Source organism: Antennarius striatus, chromosome 12, assembly GCF_040054535.1.
Source record: "Antennarius striatus isolate MH-2024 chromosome 12, ASM4005453v1, whole genome shotgun sequence".
NCBI lineage: Eukaryota > Metazoa > Chordata > Actinopteri > Lophiiformes > Antennariidae > Antennarius > Antennarius striatus.
Genome location: NC_090787.1, coordinates 13,027,607 through 13,050,917, shown reverse-complemented (window position 1 = coordinate 13,050,917; position 23,311 = coordinate 13,027,607). Strand labels below are relative to the sequence as shown.

The 23,311-nt window shown below is 40.1% G+C and overlaps 2 protein-coding genes across 2 annotated transcripts in view; both read right to left on the bottom strand.

The window, feature by feature from the left end:
• b3galt1b (UDP-Gal:betaGlcNAc beta 1,3-galactosyltransferase, polypeptide 1b) overlaps positions 1 to 1,815 on the bottom strand; it is a 39,339-nt gene extending 37,524 nt beyond the window's left edge. The window contains exon 1 of the mRNA XM_068329712.1: positions 1,771 to 1,815. The gene's annotated coding sequence lies outside the window, so the exon portion shown is untranslated. The remainder of the gene's footprint in view (positions 1 to 1,770) is intronic.
• Positions 1,816 to 4,481: 2,666 nt separating this feature from the next.
• xirp2b (xin actin binding repeat containing 2b) lies at positions 4,482 to 22,515 on the bottom strand. Its single transcript, XM_068330159.1, has 9 exons — positions 22,373 to 22,515; positions 19,880 to 20,042; positions 19,195 to 19,323; positions 18,470 to 18,559; positions 18,205 to 18,262; positions 18,016 to 18,104; positions 7,881 to 17,334; positions 4,714 to 4,844; positions 4,482 to 4,617 (listed from the first exon to the last, which is right to left on the bottom strand). Exons 2-8 carry the CDS (start codon positions 19,928 to 19,930, stop codon positions 4,753 to 4,755), a joined length of 9,963 nt encoding a protein of 3,320 aa, XP_068186260.1. The 5' UTR covers positions 19,931 to 20,042; positions 22,373 to 22,515; the 3' UTR covers positions 4,482 to 4,617; positions 4,714 to 4,752.
• Positions 22,516 to 23,311: the final 796 nt, after the last annotated feature.

The following is a 23,311-nucleotide window of genomic DNA, read 5'->3' as shown; positions in this document are numbered from 1 at the left end:
ACCTCTCAACAAACGTTACTCATAAGCCTAGAGGCGACACTGACTAAGCAAAGATGCAATACACTTAAACCAAGGATTAAGGCTTCAGACTCCCTAGACTAATTACACCTAGCAGAAATGTGATTAGTGACAGCAGCCACTGTAAGCAGGCCAAAGATACAGACATGCAGTTGCAATATATGACTTAAAACCTCCATAATAAAAATAGTAAAACAATCACAAAGATGCTTTGGAAAACAAGGTTGTCGTACCAGCAGATGGTCATGTGATAGAAACCATCATGTGGCTGAATGAGACAGAATTAGCATGTAATCCAGATAATGATCTAACATGCCCCAGTAAAGCCAATCAGAAAAACCACAGCTCCTTCAGAGGGCTCGACTACTCTTCATGTTGAACATGTACACTGATAATTTTCAGGACATCTTTCGCTTCTTGAGTGGTGAAATGACTTTCCAAGGACAGATAACGTCTGAAATTGAAACTAAGAGAGGTAAAGTTGTGTGTCTAAAGGAGCAGCTAAAGGTAACACAACTTGAGAGAATACTCCTGTCTTGCCTGACAGCTTGTTAATGTTTGCACCTACCACCTACACCAGGGATAAGAAGTATTCTAAATGTCTCTTTTGGTCATTAGCATTACTGGCATACAGTAAGAAAAAGGTAATTGAGTCAGTTGGATTCCGACTGACTGATAAGAAAAAGTAGGCCAAATTATATAATTTCCAATTATAGTAGCAGTATAAGGCATAGAATAAACCTAACTGAAACTCTAACTTAATGCCATCCAGAAAGATTAAATCTGAGAGTGAGATATATTTGCAGTCAATATTTCCATTTGATCAAAATTTGAGTTTCAAATTGCTGTTTCCAGTCTACCTGTAATTACAAATCAATTTTAAAAAATGTTCAAGCAGTCAATGGAGATAATTTTATCAGTTTACTGAAAAACTGGAATTACAATTACCTTCCTCATTGACAATGCTTTTATTTTTGTGGGGATTTTCTACATATTTAAGAATGAAACTCTGAGTCATGTGCACTGTCAGGAGTGCACATGACACTCCTGACAGTGCACTCTTGTCAGCAAACCAGGCGCTTCCTGGGTCACCATTGCTCCACTACATCTTTTAGACTCTAACATGCAGTCAGGGCTTTCACATTTTCCAATGGGCTACTATAGAAAGCTAAATAATGTGACTCGCTGTGATTCATTCATTATTGATTCACCACCTATAATTAAAAAAATATAATACAATCTGGTATCCATACGTGAAGGAAATTTGGGAGTATTTTAATTCTTTCAGAATTAAACCTCTTTTTTCTAAAATACCCCCCAACAGTAGTCTAAATAAATGAATGACTTCATGTGTTTAAAGTTTGATATGTTACTGTATGCGCTTTGACCACCCGCACACCCTCGTCCTGGAGTGCAATCCTGAGTACACAGGTGACGGCCCTTGTTAAACAGAACTGAGATCATCGTGGTTAAAAACGGAGTTTGACCCCGGCTATCTGCATCACTGAAGACTGAGAAGGATGCCACTGCAGCGGACTGAGATCAGACCCCAACAATACCCGGGACATCCGGAATCTTGCGACTGAGCGCAGGCATCTGAAGAACGTACCGATAAACTGATAAACAAATCTATAAATTCGGCATAAATTACAAAAACAACAACAAAAAACTATATGCTGAAAAGTCAGAAAATCGTAACATGTATGATTCAAATCACGTTAAAGACATTAAAGACGTTCTCGTTGTGCCTACCTCACTCAGCGTCTCCATCCCACTCGGACTTGTGGTCCTGATGATAAGCTACCGCTCTGCTCCAGCATCCTAAAGCACTGATATTTCCACGAGGTGGGCAAACTTGATGGTATTGCAACTGGGCTCACACGACGCCCGAGGAGCCGCAGACAACCAATCAGAGAACAATCCGGAAGACTGCCCACCAATCAGCTCGGAGCGAGAAAATAATGCCTACACGCTGAGTATCAAGGTAGATTGACCCTGTGAGAACATTTCCAGGTAATTTACAAACTGTTTTCTTTACTAGACGAGTTCACACAGAACTCGTGCTTTGTAATGGTCTGAAGTGAGATCAGACCATTGGATTATTTATATTAATCCAAACAACAGAGTTCCTATGTGTCCTCACTAGAGGAAAGATTGAAAGATTAAGACAGGAAGCTAATTTTAATTCATACCAATGTGAGATAACCGAAAAATACTGCTAACATAGAAATATAAAGAATATGAGTCAAAGGATTACACTGTATAGAAAAACATTGAAATTGTAATGCATATAGTATATTGAATATTTAAGCATACAGTCAACTTTGTTTTTTTATAAGATTAATATTTCCGATGTATAACATTTCTTGCATTTTTCATTATTAATTCACAAGTTTTTACATTTCAGTATGCTTTTAATTTTGATCATCAACGTTTCCAAGTTTTACTCTTTTACCTCTTTAATTGTTTATTCTTCTGTTATTCATACATTAGATTATATTTTTGTTATGAAACACTTTGTAATGGTGGTTTCAGTAAGTGGTATATAAATTATTACCCATAGCGCAATGGGTTGTGCAGATTTTCATAATACTGTATAAAATTTCATGTGCCTTTGTATTTACTCATTCCCACTCCACATATGGGTATACTGTATGTAGAACCTTAATTTAGCTTAATTACACCGCTGTACTTGAATGTGAACCCTTCAGAGTCAGTATAATAATGATGTTACATTTGTGAAGGGGGTCAAAGGAAGGAAATGATATTCTAAGCTCATGGACACCCACACTTAGGAGAAGTAAGAGGATGAGTTTGGTCTTGAGCTTGACTTATTTTAGATTAGCTGTGAAATTCATGTAGGACATGTTACATTGTCTTTGTTGTCATACAATTCATGATCATGCACAATTTCATGCTCGAATTCACACCTGTGACATCAGGTCCAAAATCCCCCACATTTTGGGATTTCCTCTTTGGAGGGGATTATACTGATGGCACGCAGGGGACCAACTGACCTGCCCCTGTCTCCTGTATGACAAGTCAACCAACACCAGAGATAAAACAGGCTCATATTTTCATTCCAAAAAAGACAGAAGAGTTAAATCAAATATTTTATTACCCTTAAATTATCAATAAGGTATGTGAACCAGCATGACAGTATCACAGATTCAGGAGTTTTCTTGTATAAATCAAGGTATAATAATCTAATCTAAAAATAAAATTGTTGGATAAAAATGTTCAAAACAAACATCACCAGTTCACCTGTTTATATTATATACTTTCAATATTATAAATAGAATAATTCAGGGATGTTTTTATCAGTCTGCACACCAGGTGCTGAAAGAAATCAAATGTAAAAAAAAAAAAAATCAATGTAGACAAATAAAAGCCTTGATAAAATAATACACCAGCATCCAGATTGTACACAGAATGAAACTGTTCAATGAATCAGCACACAGTAGCAAAAACAGATGAGAGAAATGTACAATAAACCAATACATTTCAGTGTAAAACAAAATAATCTAAATACAGATTATATTCTGAAATATTTGTAAGGTTTACAATAAATCTGACTAAACTATGATTTCTTTCCAGTCAGAAGTTAAGATTAAAACCAAAGCCAAGGCTGATTTACAGTTATCATTTAATTTAATGAATCTTTAGTCAGTATAATACTGTTTCCCGTAACGCATTTTCTACCTACAAGGTTAATCCAAATAGTTACAGCTGTTAAAACTGCTACTCCTTTAGTTTTCATTTAATTGAATTTTATTGATCAAATGCTAAATATCCGATATTAAAGGGCATTTCACTGTGATTGCTGGACATCTGGAAAACCCCAAAATAAAATACAATTACCTGTAATGAAAAATGACAAATGGGACAAGCCTTTCATTTCCTAATGTCAGCACCCACTTTCCATACTTACATACTTCCTGTCTATCTTTCTACTACCTGTTTACTTACTTACTTAAATTTAATTACAGTTACAACCTGCTCTTCCATTGCGCATTATTTATAATAAGTATAAATACAACATGTTTCCTTTCATATCCTCACTTTTCATGTTCCCTGTTTATTACTTGACTGCTTGACCTTCATCCTTCAAAAACGGTTCCTTCCTTGTATCTTATTGTACCATTTATTCTAAAGCAATTCTTTTCATTTTTTTATCAGATTAAATTTTGTAGTCGGGTGACTTTATTTCAAAGGACACTTCTGGAAACTGCCTTTCTGTGTTGCTGTTTGGGTGACTTTGGGGAGTTGTGTGGAGGAGGCCACTGTGGTTTAGTCAGCTGAATGTCTTCCTCTATTTTAAAGGCTTTCTTTGGATGATCAGCCTGCGGGGGCCAAACTACAGATATTTTGTTGGAAAGTGGCTTGCTTTCATCATACATTTTTGAAATTTCCATGTATGCTTTATCTGCTGAATTTAGGCTGCTCATGGAATACCTATATTCGAGTTTTTCATCTGAGGAGACTGGAGCACCTGGTTTATGCCCGAGTCCATTATCATAGCACCCTTTGGATGGGAAGAGTTGTTTGTAATGATGAAGGCAGTAGAAATGTCCTTGGAGAGAGACGTAATTTCCTATGCTGCAAGAGAAATAAAAATTATCTGTGTCAGAGGGACGTTTACATTTACATATCTCATTTTCATTAGAATATTTATTTAAACGAAAACACATTTACCTTAATTTATTTCTGCAGTGCTCGCAGCAGAAACATGATTTATGGTACTTTTTTCTGTCCACTATCAGAGCATCCATCGGATAAGCTCTCCTCCGACATACCGTACACAGTTCCGACTTCGGAACTCGAGCCTGTTGAAAGATGAAAATACATTTATTCCCATGTAAAGAGAGTCTCCTTTGACCTGCCTCACAATGCAACAGGCTTTTCTTTCATTTTTCATTATTATAAATATTGTAAGAATTAACAGCCCAATCCATTCCATTCTTATGCAAAACTGTATGCTGCATGCCAATTAATTTTCACTGGTAATGAGAGGAAAGAAGTAATGGTTGGCGCATTTTGCTTTACTCTCTCATCTACCTGCACACATGCATGTACAAACAACAACCAAGGCAATCAGAGACCGCTACATCCCGTGAAGGGTAGGTCAGGGTACCCTGAAAGTAGTACCTGATAAGTGCTATCTTTGATCTTTCAGGGTAGGTCAAAGCTATGCACTTGCTTTGACCATAGATCAAAGGTAATGTGTAGGTAGATCTTTGATCTATGGTCTTACACTGGCCTTCTCCCTCGTCTTTCTATCTTATGCGGTTCCTGAGTGTACAAAAGTTTAAATTTGACCTTGACCTAATTTTCTCAAGGTCAATGCCATCATCTCATTTTCATCCTCTTTGCTGCCCGAGTATGTGCTTTTTGTTTCATCTTTCTATCTGCAACTGTTGCGAAGATATTTGGTGCACATATGAACGAATGAACGGATGAGTCTGGAAGCAAGGACAAGCTGACGGCTGTACAGAGGGAGCTGAGGAGGAAAATTAGAGGGGAAGAACATGTACAGGAGGGAGATGGAGGACCAGCTGCAGAAAAACAACGTCAGCGAGGTGTGGAGAGGCCTGAAGACCATCTCAGGCCATAAAGGACCTGACCCCGACTGGGGACCAGAAGTGGGCAGATAACCTGAATTAATTCTTTAACAGATTTGATCAGGCATCCACCCCTCCTTCAGCCTAGCCCTCTATGCTGCAACCCCCTCCTCCTCCTCCCCCTGCCCCTCTCCAACACCACCACATCCCCTCCCCCTCCCCCTCTACAACAGTCAGCTCATGGCCACCCTCCACTGCTCAGGTCATGTTACAGCCACCCCCTTAGGTTCAGCTCTTCAACCCACCCCCTTCACCCACACCTCCCAGCACAAAGTCCCCCTGCTTGTCCTTCACTGAATCCCAGGTGAGAAACCAGCTCCGGAGGATCAAGACGAGGAAGGCTGCGGGTCCAGACGGCATCAGCTCCAGGCTCCTGAAATCCTGTGCAGACCAGCTGTGTGGGATTGTTGGACACATGTTCAACATGAGCCTGAAGCTAGGAAGGGTTCTACAGCTGTGGAAAACGTCCTGCTTGGTTCCCGTGGCCAAGACTCCGCACCCCAAGGACCTAAACAGCTACAGGCCGGTGACGCTAACATCCCACCTTATAAAGACCCTAGAGCGTCTGGTCATTTGTCATCTACGCCCCCTGGTGAGCCCATCACTGGATCCACTCCAGTTCACTTACCAGCCTGCCATCGGGGTGGATGACGCCGTCATTTTCCTTCAACATCGAGCACTGTCTCACCTGGAGAAGCCTGGGAGCACTGTGAGGATCATGTTTTTTGATTTCTCCAGTGCTTTCAACACGATACAACCGGCACTACTGAGGGACAAACTGGAGATCACTGGGTTGGACCACCACCTGACGGACTGGATATTGGACTACTTGACCAATCGCTTGCAGTTCGTGAGGACCAGGGACTGTGTGTCAAACACGGTTGTCTGCAGCATGGGGGCACCATAGGGAATGGTTCTGGCTCCGTTCCTGTTCACCCTCTACACTGCAGACTTCTCCTACAACTCCCCCACATGTCACCTACAGAAGTACTCTGACGACTCTGCAATCGTCGGCCTCATCACTGATGGGGACGACAGAGAGTACAGAGAACTGACCCAAGACTTTGTGGACTGGTGCCAGCAGAACCACCTCCAGATCAACGTGGGTAAAACCAAGGAACTGGTGGTGGATTTCCGAAGGCGAGGACTCTGCCCAGTTACACCGGTGAAGATCCAGGGTACAGATATCGAGGTGGTGTCCTTGTACAAGTACCTGGGTGTTCACCTGAACAATAAACTGGACTGGAGTACCAACACTCACTCACTGTACAAAAAGGGTCAGAGCAGACTCTATCTGCTCAGGAGGCTGAGGTCTTTTGGAGTGCAGGGGCCACTCCTGAGGATTTTTATGACACAGTAGTAGCCTCAGCTATTTTTCATGGGGTGGTCTGCTGGGGCAGCAGCATCACTGCAGCCGACAGGAAGAGACTGGACAGGCTGATTAGGAGGGCGGGTTCTGTCCTAGGATGCTCCCTGGACTCAGTGGAGGTGGTGGTGAAGAAGAGGATGACAACCAAGTTGTCATCGATGATGAAGAACCACTCCCACCCCCTGCAGGGCACACTAAGATCACTGGAGAGCACCTTCAGCGATAGGTTGCTTCACCCAAGATGCGTGAAGGAACGCTATCGAAGGTCCTTCCTGCCCACGGCCGTCAGACTGTATAACCAGCAATCCTCTCAGCAGACCACTCAAAGAACCCCACATTCAAAATCTGGATGACCAATGTAATCTGCAGTTCTGTAGTTTGTAGTGTATAGTTTTGCAGTGTAAATACAAGCTGTACATTTCTGATAATATGATATATGTTAATATGTTTACCATATGTGAATATGTATATTTCATGTGTTGCATATGTAAATATGTATGTGTATTATTTAAGTATTTATGTATGCCCCCCCCCCCGCTGCCATGATCGCACAAATTTCCACACTGTGGGACAATAAAGGATTATTATCTTATTATTTTATCTTATCTTATGAACTAACGGACAAACGAACAGACAAACGCACAAACACTGAGAATTACAATACATCACCACTTTGAAGCTCGATGTAATAATAAAAATATTAACAATAATGCTACTGTTGCTGATAATAATAACATTTTTATTGTTATTATTATTGTTATTATTATTATGGTTATTACAAGCACTTTTCATGCAATATACAATAGAGTAATTAGAAAATGCTGCACTCATGTATAGGTCATGCCATTCTTTCATGCTGTATAGGTTTTTACCAGAGGAAACAATCTTTGTCTGATGTGAAACAACTTGTGTTGTTGTCTCCTCAGAAACAGTGTACCCAAGGCTCTTGAAAACACTCTCACTCTCTGCCCACGTTTTTTGGAAATTCCTCAACAACTTCTCAGTGGAATCGGCATCATAAGTCTCTGAGCGCCTGGCTGCATTTCTTTTAACTGCATCAGCATATGAAAAAGGAATCTGTTGAGATGACATACTCTCAGAGTGCTCAGTGACAGCTGTCCTTGTTCCAGTAACCTTGTTACCAAATTCATCAAGATTTGAGAAGCGTTCTGTCATTGATTGGATTTCTGAGAAGGCTGGTGATGATACTGCTCTTTCTACTTCATTCTTCTGCAGAGGGATGGGGGTGCTCTTTCGAGAATCACCTTTTGTGACTTGAGAACTTTCCAACTTTGGAGTATATGCTCGTGTTTCACTAAGGCTTGACAAAGGCTCCGGTTCTTTTTTCTTCCCTTTTGAAAAGTTTTGCTCACCAAACTCAAAAACATTTTTTATAGCCTGAATGTCAAAAATTGGCATTTCTTGCTCCAGGAATTCAACTTTTTCTACGTCATTATCAATGCCTTCAATATCACTGTGAAGCCAGCCTGTGAGTGGAAAAGGATCTTTTCTGAAATAGGATTCATCCTCAGGTAATTCAAATTTGTTTATAAGACTAAACAAATCTGCTTTGGCAAGCTCATCATCTTTTTTGGGCTTATTTTCTTCTAAACACTCCACTAGGTCTGGGCCCAGCCGTTCCGGGATAATTATGGACTCTTTTCGCATGTAGGTCTTATTAATCTCAGCTTTTTGAGCCTCTTCAAAAAAATCTCTCTTTTCTTTAAAAGATGCAGTGGATGGCTCTAAAACATCCTGATCTTCAACGAGACCAGAGTCATTTTGGCCCAAAGACATTTCGGTCTCAGACTTGCTTTGGATTTCGTTTGCATTCAAACCCTCTAGAAAATAAGATTGATCTTCTTTTTCACTTACAGAATTTACATCAGCTCCCTGAGCCTGCCCAGATAAAGTCTTTTTGGACATTTCTTTTTCAGCTGATGTCCCAGAGGCATCTCCAAGTTGGGTTTCAATTTTGATTTGTCGATGGAATGATGCAGGTAATTCCACAATCTCTGATTTCTTCTCTGAGATTTGTTGGGAAAGTAGCAGTGGGGGTGGTGTGACACCACGCAAGAGCTTGGCTGTTGTGTCCTTGAGTCGAGGCAGGTTTTCTGCCCTGTCAAAAGTTGGAGAAGGTGTGATTCTAGTGAGACGTGATGTTGGAGTGTCACACCTACGTGGCGGTGGTGTGGGAGGTGTGGGTGGCCGGTGTAGCAAAGTAGGAGAAGGGGTAACTCTCTGGGGTGAATCAGTTCTTCGCGTGGATTCGATAGTGATATATGTTGGCGAGGGAGAACGCATCCTTAGTAATGGTGAGGCAGCTCGAAGGTCAACAGACTTGCACTGACTCAGTTCTTCTTTCCTTCTTTCTGGTAAGGTCTTTTTCTTTGTTTGGTTCTCAATTTTGGCAGAACCAATGCTGATCTTAGATATTCTTGTCGTTGTACCGGCAGAGACAGATTTCTCAGAAACTGGCTCAGAGCCATTATTCTCCATCAATTCTTTATCTTCAGGATCTATGAGTTTGGGTTCAGCTGATTCCCTTGCATTTGAAAGAAATTCTGAATTTTTTTGAGCGACAGTAGAGAGTGACGATCCATCCTGTTCACATGTTTTTTCCAGACCCTTGAGCCAATCTGGATCTGTACTGAGAAGAGTTTTCTCACATTCAGATTTGGTCTTTTGAACCTCTGTGATGTGAGATATTAATACATGGACATCTTGCCTGTGAGATTCTTGTCTTGTCTCCGCTGCAGACTCAATTAATTCACTTTGTTCAGACTTGTCTGTCAGTGGAATGAGGGCATCCCTGCTTTCTAGCTGTGGGTCCAGTGCATTCTGCTGAATAAGGGTGACTCCCTTTTTCTTTTGAGATCCCTTCACCTGCTTTTGGCCTGCTTTGTGTTGCTGTGAACTGTCGTTGTCTTCGCTTTCCGTTGTGATAACGTCTTTCTTGAATTGTTCTTCTTCTGCATCCCTGTGACTTTGACTTTTCTCAGACACGGATTGATTGATTTCTGTAATATCTGTTGTTGATTCTGTGGAGATATCTTTACCTTGACTTGACTGTGAACCCCCTTTCACCTTTTTGGACCTCTTTTTCTTTTTTGATTGAGTCTGAGTTTCTGGTTGGCTGTCAGTTATGTCAACACTAACAGCAGATGCTGAGGCAGCAGCAGGAGAGGCGGTAACACTCTTCATCCCCTGCTTTAACTCTGGATCCCCTTCCGTGGGTTTATGGCTCATGTTCACCTCAGCGGTTTCCTTTATGTCCTCCTCGCAATCTTGTGTAACACTGTGTTTCTCACTCTCAATAACTATCTTCATCTCCACTTGCTTTTCATGCTTGTTGTTCTTTTTCAGCTTTTGATTTGGTTTACTTATTTTTCCATTAGTACTAGAGGATGTCTTTTCTACTTGTACTGGTTGAGTGGAAACTTTCTCTTGACTCTTGGTAGAAGAATGATTGTTTTTCGTCTTGCTACTGTGTGGTGGTGATTTGGACTCGTTTGCATGCTTATGTGAGGAGATATTGTCTTTTTTGAAGGATTGATTGTCAAGGCTAACAGGTAATTCTGGTGCAGTATTATCTTTTCTCTTGTTCTCAGATTGTGACTTGGTTGAATTTACACTCTCCTCACAGATGACAACAGGTCCAGGCTTAACTGTTTCAACAGATATACCATCAGAACATGTTTCACCATCCTTTTTATTTTCTGCTTTGTTGGAATGTTTCTTTTTATCGGCCATCATGTTTTCTTTATATGTAACATCAGTGATTAATGTGTGGCCTTTGTCAGCCATGACAGACGGAGCTGACTGTTTGGGGGAAATGGAGACTGTTTTCTGTATGGATGCATGCATCTGCTGTGCAACAGTTGACACAGATGAAGTCTTTTGAATGGCCACAACCTTAGAAAAATCATTGGAGACAGATTGCAGTTTTTCAGAGGATAAAATTGCTGAGTCAACCTGCTTTGCTAAATCACAAGACTGGGAACCTGAATGTACAATCACTGCCATCTTCTCAGCTCTCGCTTCTGTTTTGTTTTTATTTGAGTCTTGTGAATTGTCTGTGGAAAGCATTTCAAGAGCAGTGGTAACTGAGTCGTGTATGTAAGGAGGTGTTGGAGTGGTTGGGGGTGTGTTGGCCTCTCTCAGCTTTCGGTAATTTTCTTCAGCTTTTATTAATGGAGTGTTAAATTTACTCATTGGTCCTCTCATGACAGGTGAAGGAGAGGATGGAGGTGTGAACTTGACAGGAGAGATACAAACCCTCCTCAGTGGTTGGGGTGATTCAGATTGGGGAGGGATTTCACCTGAAGTTTTTGATGTATGTACTTCCCTACTTGATATTTCATTTTGGGTGATTTTTACCAATTTCTCTGACTTAACCTCTACATGTTGCATTTTGCTGAATTCAACTTTAGGTTCCAGCTTTGGGACTGGATGTACAGTGGGACCCTTCACTTTTTTAACTGTCATCTTTTTTGTTCTTGCTGGGGAAGGTTGCGCTACCTGGGGTGGCGTATTCTCCAGTTCCTGTTGAGATGGTGGAGGTGGGAGGAAATCCTGCTCACTGGTGAGTGGTGGTGGTGGAGGAGGAAGGTGATCAATGTCAGAATCAAAAGGAGGAGAAGGAGGAGGAGGAATATCTAACTCTACCACCGGGGGAGGAGGAGGTGGAAGAGGCACTTCAGGTCCAGATTTTAGGATGTAATCTTTCGTTTCCACCTTGGTTTTGTTCACTTTTATCGTTCCTTTTGGCTTTGACTTTAGGTTACGAAACTCTGTCTTTAGTGTTTTGATGCCGTGGTTTTGCGTAATTGTTTTATGTTCCACCACAGTTCTTGATTGATGAGGACACTGCTGCATGGAGCCTGTCTTTGTTCTAACCTTCTCGTTAGTTTCATGAGAGATGGAATGATTTTCTCCAGACCTTTCAATGGCATTTGCTGTTTTTATCTTTTGTATATTCCTGTGTGGATCAACATTTAGGTTTTTTACTTGAGGGCTCTGTTTGACTCGAACTCTTCTGTATGCTCTCAGGCTGACTTTGGGAGTTTCACGTTGTGCTGTTTCCAGCAAAGATTTAATTTTTCCTTTCACATCACCTTTTATCACCTCTTCTTTCTCCACTTGGGTTTGCTCCTGCATCTCATATAATGACTTAATTGACATTTTGACGTCACCTTTTATGTCACGTTCAAGGCTTGGGCTCCTTTGCATCCTCGGTGAAGGTGGAGGCTCCATGAAGAGTTGAATTGTTCCTCGAACATCTCCCTGAACATCTGTTGCCTCCTGACATTTTTTCCTCTCACTGGAGGCATCTCTCAGACTTTGCATTGCCATGCGAATATCACCTTTCACAATATCTTCCTTTTCAACCTCCTTGACTGCATGCTTTGCCAGCTCCAGTGATTTTAGTGTGGCCTTCACATCTCCAGGTACTAAATCCTCCACAGAAGCTTCGGTTCGGGATGTTGCAGACTTCTCAAGGGATCTCAGTGCTCCTTTGATATTTCCTGGTATGATGTCTGGTTTTTCCACCTCCTTGTAATGTTTTTGAGCCCTCTCAAGGCACCGCAGAGCTTTGGGTATATTGCCTTTCACTACTTTTTCTTTTTCTACAACAACTGTCTGATTTGCTGATTCAGATAATGAATACAAAGCAGCCTTTAAATCACCTTTGACTATGTCCTCTTTTTGGGGTCTTTCCAATGAGACAGGTTCTGACATGAAAACCTTCACTGTGTTGTGAACATCACCAGGTAAAACATCCTCCACTGTACGTTCAATCTGCGTTTGATTACAACCAAGGATGAGTTTTGTGCCCTTGATGTCACCACCAATGATTTTCTCTTTCTGTGGTGTGTCATGTAGAGTTTCATCTGGTTCCAAGTGGAGCTGTTTAAGATAGTCGAGTGACCCAGACTCAATACATGTGGAGTAAAAGTTGACATTTCCTTTTTCAGTGGCATCTACCTTGATCCTCACTGCCTGATCTTGTTTCTCTGAGCTGGACAGTCTTTGAAGAGCACTTCTTATATCCCCTTTTATAATGTCCTCTTTTTCAACAGAAACATTGTCTTGTTTATGGAGTAGGGAGTATATTGTCATCTGCACATCTCCTTTCTCATCCTCCTGAATGAGTATCCCATGTTTGGCTGATCGGTCCTCAATGAAAAGGTTGTTTATAGCTTCCTGAATGTCACCTGGTAATATTTCCTCCCTTTCAACACTGCTGTCTTTATCTTGGTTGAATAGTTGCTGCACTGTTGAGCTAATATTTCCTTTCTCTTCTGAATCTATGACTATCTGCTGCTGCTTTCCTTCCTGTCTATGCAGTAGGTTCATCATAATAGTCTGCAGATCTCCCCTGATGACTTCTTCTCGTTGAATCTCTGGAGCCTGCTTATTCATCAGCTGGTATTTTGCCATCCTAACATCTCCTATTTCATCAGCTTCAATAAGAACTCCTTTTGACTTCACCATTTTCTGACTATAAAGTTCCTCTAGAGTTCCCTTGACACTCTTTCCCAGGATTTCAGTCCTGTCCATTTTAGTCTCATTAAAGTTGTCAAATGGGGTTGTTTCAAAGAGCCATGTAGCTGTCTTTACATCTGCTTTTGAAATCTCTTCTTTACTGATAGCCCGATGATCTTCATCCTCATCTACCTCTTTAATGTGATCGAGAGGATTTTTCTCAAAGAGCCAGACTGAACGTCTGACATCACCTTTTGCAATTTCCTCTTTTTTTACCGTTTCAATTAGACTTTCAGAGCTCATGCTTTTGATTTTGTCAATGGACTGGGTTTCAAATCTCCATTTTGCAGTTCTGACATCCCCTTTTTGTATTTCACTCACATTGACTGTTCTAACAGAATCCTGTGACAGGACATCAGACTCAAATCGATCTTTATTCATCCTTACATTGCCTCCTTGGATATGGTCCACAGTTTTTATAGAAGCCTTCTTTTCCCCAGCAATCCGGTCAAGAGGCTGCGTCTCAAATTTCCACTTGGCAGAGGTGACATCTCCCTTTTGCACATCCTGCTGTGTGACAGATTTAATTATGTGAACCTCATCTGTGTCCTTGATAGTGTCAAGGGGCTTTGTTTCAAACAACCAGCGAGTGCCAATGACATCTCCTCGTGTTATTTCTTCACTTGTGACAGTTGTAACTTCATGGTAAAGGCCCTCTCTGTCCTGAATGGCATAAAGAGGCTGATTTTCAAACATCATGGTGTAATTTCTCACATCACCCTTCTCATCTTCTTCGCAGACAATTTTTTGCATTTTCATCATCTCTGTGTCTGTCTCAGAGGATGCCTCCTGAATTTTATCTAAGGAGTAGGTCTCAAAAATGAACCGCCCCTTATCTACGTTTCCTCCCTGTACATCATTCACCGTATGGCTGCAAATTGATTCCTCATTGTCATCATGTATTGTATCTATTGATTGGTTTTCAAAGAGCCATTTGCAGTTCACCACATTTCCTTTTTGTATATCCACAGTCTGAAGTGTCTTGAGTTTTTGCATTGCTTCATCGGATGTTGAAGTCATGACGTCGCATGTTTGGTTTTCAAAAATGTATTTCATCCTTGAGACATCTCCAGATGCAATGTCAATTTCAGTGACACGCTTATAAGAGTCTGTCTCTGCTCCGGTGAGGCTCTCCAGTTTCTCTGTCTCAAAGAGGAAACATGCCATTCTTACGTTCTTTCCTCCTATGACCTCTGGATTCACAGTGCATGCTTTCAAAACGGTCTCTGTATCTTCATGGATAGTATCAAGGGCTTGTGTCTCAAAAAGCCATGTACATGTTTTGACATCTCCCTTTTGAGTTACCTCAGATTCATTTTCACCCTTTAATTCTACTCTTTCATACAGGATGTCCATTGGCTTTGTCTCAAACAGCCACTTACAGGTTTTAACATCACCCTTGATGACATCAAGATTTTTACTTGTTCCCACAACTTCTTCATCTTCAATATTGCTGAAGTACTTAATTCCATCAAGAGGCTGTGTTTCAAACAACCATTTAGCAGTTTTAACATCACCAGACTCTATTTCTTGTTTAGATATCCCCTTTATAATTTGGTATTTATTGATAGATTCTTCAAATTGGTCAATTGGTCGTGTTTCGAACAGCCATTTGCATGTTGTTACATCTCCTTTCACATCCTCTTCGCGGCGAACTGTTTTCACCTCGTGGAAGTGCCCAGAGCAGTCTTGCATGGCATATAGTGGAGTAGATTCAAACAGATTTTTATTGGATTTCACAGAGCCAGATGTGACACCCTCTATAACAATTTTTTGAGATTCATCTCGTCTGTTTAAATCTGAGCTCTCAAAGATTTGCTTAAAGTTTGTGACATCCACTTTATCTATTTCTTCTAGGTCGATTGTTCTGAGAATGTCTTTCTTTTCATCTTGAATCTGCTCCAGAGGTTGGCTTTCAAAGCGCCATTTCTGATGTCTTACATCGCCCCTTTCTTCATCAAGGGCTACAGTTTTGTTTAGTTTGCCCACCTTTGCAAGTTCTTTCAACTCTTCCGTTGGAATAGTTTCAAAATAATTCCTGGCAGATCTCACATTACCTGCAATAATTTCTTCTTTTGTAGGAGAAGGAGCATTTGAATCATCTTTTAGAGTGTCCATTGGTTGGGTTTCAAATACCCAGCAGTTTTTGCGAACATCTGCCCTGCAGCTTGTGCCATCTTCTTGTGTGAGTTCATCATGAAAATTCACAGTGTGAGTAAACTCTTTTTTCTCTTGTCTTATGTGCTCCAGAGGTTGACTCTCAAATAACCACTTCTGGTGTCTTACATCCCCTTTCATTTCATCATTCACTGTTGTTTTTTGAAGTTTTCCAACTTCAGGGCCAAGCTTCCTCTCTGCTTGAGAGGTGCTTTCAAAAAAATGTCTTGCAGATCTAACATTGCCTCCAATAATTTCCTCAACTGTCTGGAGTTTCGTATTTGAGTCATCCTTCAGAGAATCCATTGGCTGGGTTTCAAAGACTAAACAGTGTTTGCGCACATCGGCTCCAATAATCTCTTGATTTTCAGTTTTTGGGCTTTCCAAATCGTTGACAGAATTAAGTGTTTTTATCTCAAATAACCACCTGCCCCAGTCACCTTTATTGCTGTCCTCCATAGAAAGACTACAAACAAGTCTCAAAGTTGATGGTTCTTTGTTTGTCATGTCAATGGGTTGGGTATCAAAAAGCCAACGTGAAGCGATGGAATTCTCCAATTCAGTTTCAATTTTACGCACTGACTTAATTTCCAGCATTTGACGAGATTGCCCCATAAGAATGCATCTAAACTGAGTGTCAAAGGTGGATGTTACAGTTTTTACATCGCCATTAATTTCCTCTAACACTGACCTTAGACTCAACAGGCGGCTTTCATCAATGGTCTCAGTGTGTCCAAGGCTTTCCATGTGCTTATTGTCAATCATATAAATGGTTGCATTTCCATCCTCTTCTGTAAACGCGATCTCTTTGGTTAAATCCTCCTCCTTATGCATCTTATTTAGAGAATCCATTGTCTGGGTTTCAAAGAGCCATGCTGCAGCACGGACATCTCCTTTATCCAGTTTGTTGAATCTGTTTTTATATTCAGTGGAGGTGATATTGTGTGAGCTCAACTCATCCATTGGCTTGGTCTCAAACATCCAAGCTGTCCGTTTCACATCTTTTCCGAAAATGATCTCCTGTTGGTTTATTTTATACTCGTCATCATCCGCATCAGGAGCTTCATCTTTGATAGTGTCCAGTGGCTTATTTTCAAACTTCCAACGCATTGTCTGCACATCCCCAGGGAGAATTTCCTCCCACTCCACATGGTCTTCATCATTGATATCATCGGGGCTAACATCATACTCATACATACACTCTTGACACACTATTTGGTTGCTCTCCGTTTCATTGCAGCCACTGAACTCCTTCTCAATATTTTTACGAACCTCAGGGTGAATGTGCTTGTAAAGACGTTTCAGCTCATTCATTCTCCTCTGCTTGATGTAAACCTCTTTGCTTGATGGGCATTTGGGTAGATCTACTGGTTCTGGCGGCTCAGGTGAGTAGTGACATGTTGGAAAATTTACATCATCTGATGGCATTTGCAGTAAGTCTGGAGGGGGAGGTGGAAGATATTCAGAATCTTCAGCTGGTGGAGGTGGAAAGTCCTCATCATCCATCACTGTAGTGTCTTCCATTGTGTCAGTAGGGGCTGCTTCACATACTTCTGTAGTCACAGTGTTGTTTTGAATCACATTTGAGGACCACTTAGAACGATTGATGTCACGTTCAATCTTTTCAAAGAACAGAAATGATATTTATGGATGGGTAAATAATAATAACAGCCACAGCAACAGTAATAATGAAAAAATAAAACTGCATTACCTCATGTACCTCATGTTAGCTTATGTATATTATTTCAGCTTGGTTTTTTTAATTTCTTACTCTCTTTTCAGTAACAAATTATTTAATCGCTATTTTCATTATTAAAAAAACAAAGTTATAATCCTTAGGATTTTCATGTAATTCAGCACCGTTCTTAATATAAAATGTTCATTGTTTTAACATAGAAATGTCACTGTCAGAGTTGATTTGACACTCTCTTGCATTTAAACATTCTTCAAATGTTGCATGAGAGCTTTGTTAAATTGTAAGACATTGAATTTTTTGTACTGCTCACTTTCTATGAATATAACCAATGAAACATGTGGCACCTTTAATTTTTAAATAATGTATTCCAAAGAAATGTCACCAACAGTCAGATTCGGGGTTTTTTGGTAGGCTCACTTCCATTTGTTTCAGACTGACTTGTTTACTAAAACAATGTGAGTATCTTTGACTGCTCAGGGAGTTTGTATTATAACACACTTGTATCTTGAATAGTTGCACACCTTCAACAACAACTAAAATAAAATAAACTGTCACTTCATATTTCAATACTTTTCCTCTAACTCAAGTGAATCTGAAACACTCACCTTAATTGGTTTGTGTGGAGCAGCCTCTTCTATTGTTCTTTCAAAGTGAGCCTTCAGCTCTTTTGTGGTGTATCTGGGAAACTCCTCTTCTGACAATGAGCACAGACTTAAGTATAAAAGTAGGCCTCAAAGTTTTTAGCAGTGACTATGAGCATTCTAGAAATTAAAGATATTTAAACGACAGCCTACCTGTTTCATTTTGATGGTTTTCACAACTGGACTCCAAGTCATTATTGTTGTATGACATCTATGTTTTGGAAAGAAGCAATGGTAAAAAGATAATACTGTATTGTAATGTGAAGCTCAGTCACAACTGTCAGCCAAAATAAACATTAATTGTACAAATCTGATTTACTGCTATCAGTCATACTAAAAAAACCCCCAGACTATTTATGTCATTAGTAAAGCCTCATGCCATTGCTAGCAGGAACACAATGATGTAAATACTCAGTACCGTTGTTACTTGGTTGAAATGTAGCTGCTGACTGCCTGGGACAACCTGCCTGCTGCTGCTCGAAACTGTAACCTCTGACTTTGATATTTCCTGTGAAGATTAAGACAGTAGTTGGTGAATACAGGGAAATATGTATGCATGGCACACAAAAAAAAACACACTCAGAAAACTCTTTTGTTTATTTTAATTTATATATCCTTTCCCTTCTCATTGGACGATGTTAACTCACTCCACTGCAATTCAGTCCATCAGACAAAGCTTAATAGCACACAAGTGAATACCATGCAGAGACGGTGAACGGCCAGATTGCTCACTGCTGTTGAAATGACTAATCACAGATGGAAGCAAGATGACAAAGTTTTTGTCAAGCTGTTCCTTAAAATAATTTCTTTTCCATTGTTTTTTCAAAGCTTTTCTTAACAAAAGTTACAGTTTAAGTGTTGTGAAGGCAACCTGGAAACCTTTAAGAAAGTCTGGAATGAATAATAATGCCTGTTACTCAAACTCAAACCTCTGTGATTTGTGTCACACAATGTTATATCTTTATATTGATCCCAAATGTGCATGTTACATATATGTGGCAAAGATGGAAAGCTAAATGCAAGCTTGAAATCTGCAAGTATGCTCAGCTTAGAAAGAACGCTAACGTCGTATGACCACATTCATCCCGTTCATGCTCCTCTCATGATGAACATCCATTACATGCAGTGTTCTCCATTATGTACCTGCACAGCTCTTTGTTGAATGTGGCACTGGGTTACACTGTGTGAGGAAGCAGTTTCCTGCGTCTCAAATTGTTTCCTCACACTGGCAAGTCCCCCTGGCAGGGAACAGACCTCCAACTCCTCCATGACCTAATGAAGTAGGAAAATCATTAGCTGCTTCTACATCCATATGACCTGAGACCAAACTGTTTCTTAATAAGGCTATTCTTTCTCGCATGCATGCTGTGTAGATTGCTGCCAAGTGTGTCGAGCTAATGCCATGCACATTTTGTTTTCTGCAATAGTCAATGTCACATAGTTAAAAATAGGTTAACCTTCCAAGAATTGACTTCTCTTTCAAAGCAAAACCAGTAATTATTTATGATTTCTTTACCCCTTCCAATATGCAGACTCTCATATTTCACCCCTATTTATATACATGTGTGTACTATATAAGAGACTGCTGACCCACTTCCCAGCTTGCGCACTGCCCTCACATCCACTAGCATGACAACATCAGCTCACTGCAGTTAACTACATTAACTAAAGACGAAACTATACAGCAATCAGGAAAGCAGGCAGACCAGCATATCTATAGATAGAAAGTTTGTCCCTAATTGCACAAATGTTCTTTTCAATGCAGGCAGCTCTGGCAGGGAGTGTAGTTAGAACTGAAACAAACATGCCCATGCACAGGCTAAAGTACCCCGCTGGGGATGGTGTTGTCTGCTTGCTTGGAGACAGCTGCCTGGTACATGGCCTCACAGTTGGTCAGTGGGATGACCTCTGAGTCCACAGAGTGAATCCGGTTCCTCTGCTTAATCTCTTTCAGGAAGCCCTGCCTTGATTCAAACCTGCACTGCCTGCAGCTATACAGCACAAATAGGCCAATAAAGATAACCGTTAAAATACCTCCTGCTTGCATGTGTTATGCAGTGCCATCCGATTGTTAAAAGGTAGTGGTACAAATACAGCCAATTAAGGCTCCACTAAGTGTGTCTGCTCTCTTTGAGTTTGTATTGTATTGTTTAAATGCCAGATTAGCTGTGAATACAGAGCCGAGGCTGCGGTGAGTGAGGCTCAATAAGGACTTAAATGAACACCACAGATAAAACTCCTTATGTATAAATTATATTTTAAAATATAAATTCTATTTGAAAGTCATTATTTTCTCTTACGAATTTGTTCAAATTATAAATGAAAACCAGCATTTTATTCCCAGATCACATTTTTAGAGCTGCTACAGTGTTGTAGGCAATTATTTAATGATCTGTAAGTGGTTTAAATGTCTCTCCAGAGACATCATTTAGATCTGTCTCCTGGTTTAGCCACTCACGGAATATATAGGATCCATTATTACCATTTTCAATGATTATGACTTCATCGGTACTTTAGTTCATGATTTTGTTTCATGAGTGGAAAACATTAAGACATAATCTAATCTGACAGTTTTTTGACCTGAGTCATATTTAGCTGCTTTAATTTACTCATAGGACTAACAGCATGTTATGGCACCGCAAAATGGTCAATTAGATCATATGACTTTTTAAGAGGGTTATCACCTAAGCAAAATTACTGTGCCTTCAAATAATATTGCTGAGTGTATAGCTTGGGGTGTAGACAGGGCAATAGATCATCCAGGAGGCAGTTTTATTAGTGATTATGGTTTATATTTTTAACTTTAGATTTGTAATCAAATAGAACAGTTATGGCTAAATTTTATTAACCAGATCTAAAAAAAAAAAGGAGCATCCGTTATGACCAAAAGGACATTACAAGATACTTATAACATATGAACAGATGAACATACAGTACTAACTTCCAGACCCCATATTCTGCCAGTTGTTCAAGCACACTATTTCTGTCTTTGTTACACCCACAGCTCAATTGTCATAGATATGAATATACTGAAGTAAAAAAAACAAAAAAAAACAATGACATGTTAATCCAGGCTGTTTTTACATTTGTTTAGTGCAGTGTCATAAGAATAAGTACCAAATTAAGACTACCAGCACATAGAAAATCTCATCTTCACTCTGTAGGGAATTAACATTACGTGGAGCCATGCTTGTCTCCAGCTCACATTGTAATATCAAAAATAATGTCAGCTATGCTCCTAAACTGGTGACGAGAGATCAAATTTCATTGTAATATTGTGGCAGTAAAGGACAGATTTAATCACAGCATGTCATTCTTCAAAGTACTGAAAACTTAATAAAGTAGTAAAGTTGCGATGTTTTTTTAAAATTGTTGTCTACTTAAACATTAGGGGAATGTTGGGCATGTTTGTGTGAAGCTGTTCATCAAAGAGATAAGAGCATGCACTGCAGAAGTATTGAAATTAAACATCTTGGGCTCCTTACAATTCGGATATTTTAGTTTAAATCTTAATTATGAAAGATTATCTTTGTCACTAGAAAAATTCTGCTGTAAGACATATCACAGTTATGTTCACGCAGCTATTGACTCTGTGAATTATTGCAGAATTTTTAGCCAAAAAAGATGTTGGAGGCTATCCTATGACATGTTAGGTTGGCCTGAGAGCTCACATAACAAGAAAGTGAAGTAATCAGGCGCCATCTACTTGTAAAAATAAATCAAGCCTATTTTAAACTTAACCATGAAGGGTTGTGTTTCTAAGTGAAATACAGGAGAGCCAGGGGGTCAAGCATTTCCTTTCCAGAAGCTTTTAGATAACCTACATTGATAATGTTTTGTTTGTGCCATTATTTGTGATTACTCTGATATCAGGAAATGGAGCAACACAACACTTAGAGGCAGCAGCCCTGATACAAACAGCCCAGCAGCTCAGCACCCTGTTTGGAATTGGTTTGCAGAATAAATCTAATCTCTCCTCAAGCTGAAATTTCTGACTTAATTCAGCATTTCAGTCACAGTTTATTCTCCTGGAGGTCTTAAATAAGATTTATATTCTGCCTCTATGTATAATTTCGGAAGTGCACTAAGCATGGTGACAGTCTTGACAAAATTTTAATCACCTCAACTTTTGTATACAATACACATGTACTGTATATTTTTTACCCAAAACATTCACGAGTATCGATATCGATAAGAAATTTTGATATTAAAATTTATGAATGCAAAATTGTTAGAACAAATTAGAATTTCAACAGGGTTCATATATTTCCAAAAAATACCACTAATCATAAAGGCAAACATTGGAATGCCATTCACCTACCAGGTAAGGAGATTGATGGATTATAAAAAAATTTGAGCTCAGCAGGTAGAAATCCCAAAGGAAGGCCAAAGCACCCCCAGCTTACAGGGTCTGTCCAAGCTAATAGCAAATCCCAGTGGGTGTTGGAGACCCGCTCCAGTTGTATGTGTTCGCCTCTGTCCAACGAGCACACAGTGACAGCTGATTTTATTTTAGACCCTCCGCCCACTTGCAGAAGACGAGCTTGGGGTGTTTTCTTTTCTTTCTCTCTTTTTTTTTTTTTTTACGAGGCAAAAGCCTGTGTCAAGTCTCAAGATAATCAATATGGAAGCACTTCCTGTGACTCTTCAGAAATCAGGTCACCCTGGTTCGTCATCACTGCTTTCATTCTAGTGCATTCCAGTGCATTCTAGTGCTGCATACTCCAGTAGCTGTTACTGCCTGTCATGATATTATGCCAAATTATGTAGATGCAAATCCACAACAAACACCACGAAAGCTCACAACATTTACCTCTTGGTATTCTTTGAGCACTCTCAGGAGGATGTTGGACATGCAAATTCAAGTGAAATATGTAAACCATGTGCTGGGCTTTGCACTCGGTCTGAAATAAGGCCAGTGATGTAATGGTATTTGTTGATGAGAGGAGGGTTAAAGGGGTCGTAAATATGAAAAGACACCTCTTAAGTGTGAAGGAGCAAGCAAGCCCATCTTGTTTGGCCCAGCTGGAGACGGTGGCGCCAGCCCGACTTTGGTATTTCATGGATGTAGGATAAGTGTTTGCAATGTAGACGTATCGACCCATTCATCTTCAAGAAGTGTAACTCACACCTACAATTCCTCAGACGCCTGATATAGAAAGACACTCTGGAATCTATGCTGGTGCCAGTTACTGAACAAATATCTGAACAAGATCACACAAGATCCTGTAACTTCGATTTTACAATGGAGAATGTATTG

Bases quoted from the DNA above. Each gene is read 5' to 3' on its own strand.
- xirp2b (XM_068330159.1), bottom strand. From the start codon at position 19,930: ATGTACCAGGCAGCTGTCTCCAAGCAAGCAGACAACACCATCCCCAGC. The intron at 18,560-19,194 runs GTACATAATGGA...TAATCTTCACAG, and splicing joins TTCAACAAAGAGCTGTGCAG to GAAATATCAAAGTCAGAGGT. The intron at 17,335-18,015 runs GTGAGTGTTTCA...TTCTTTGAAAAG, and splicing joins CTCCACACAAACCAATTAAG to ATTGAACGTGACATCAATCG.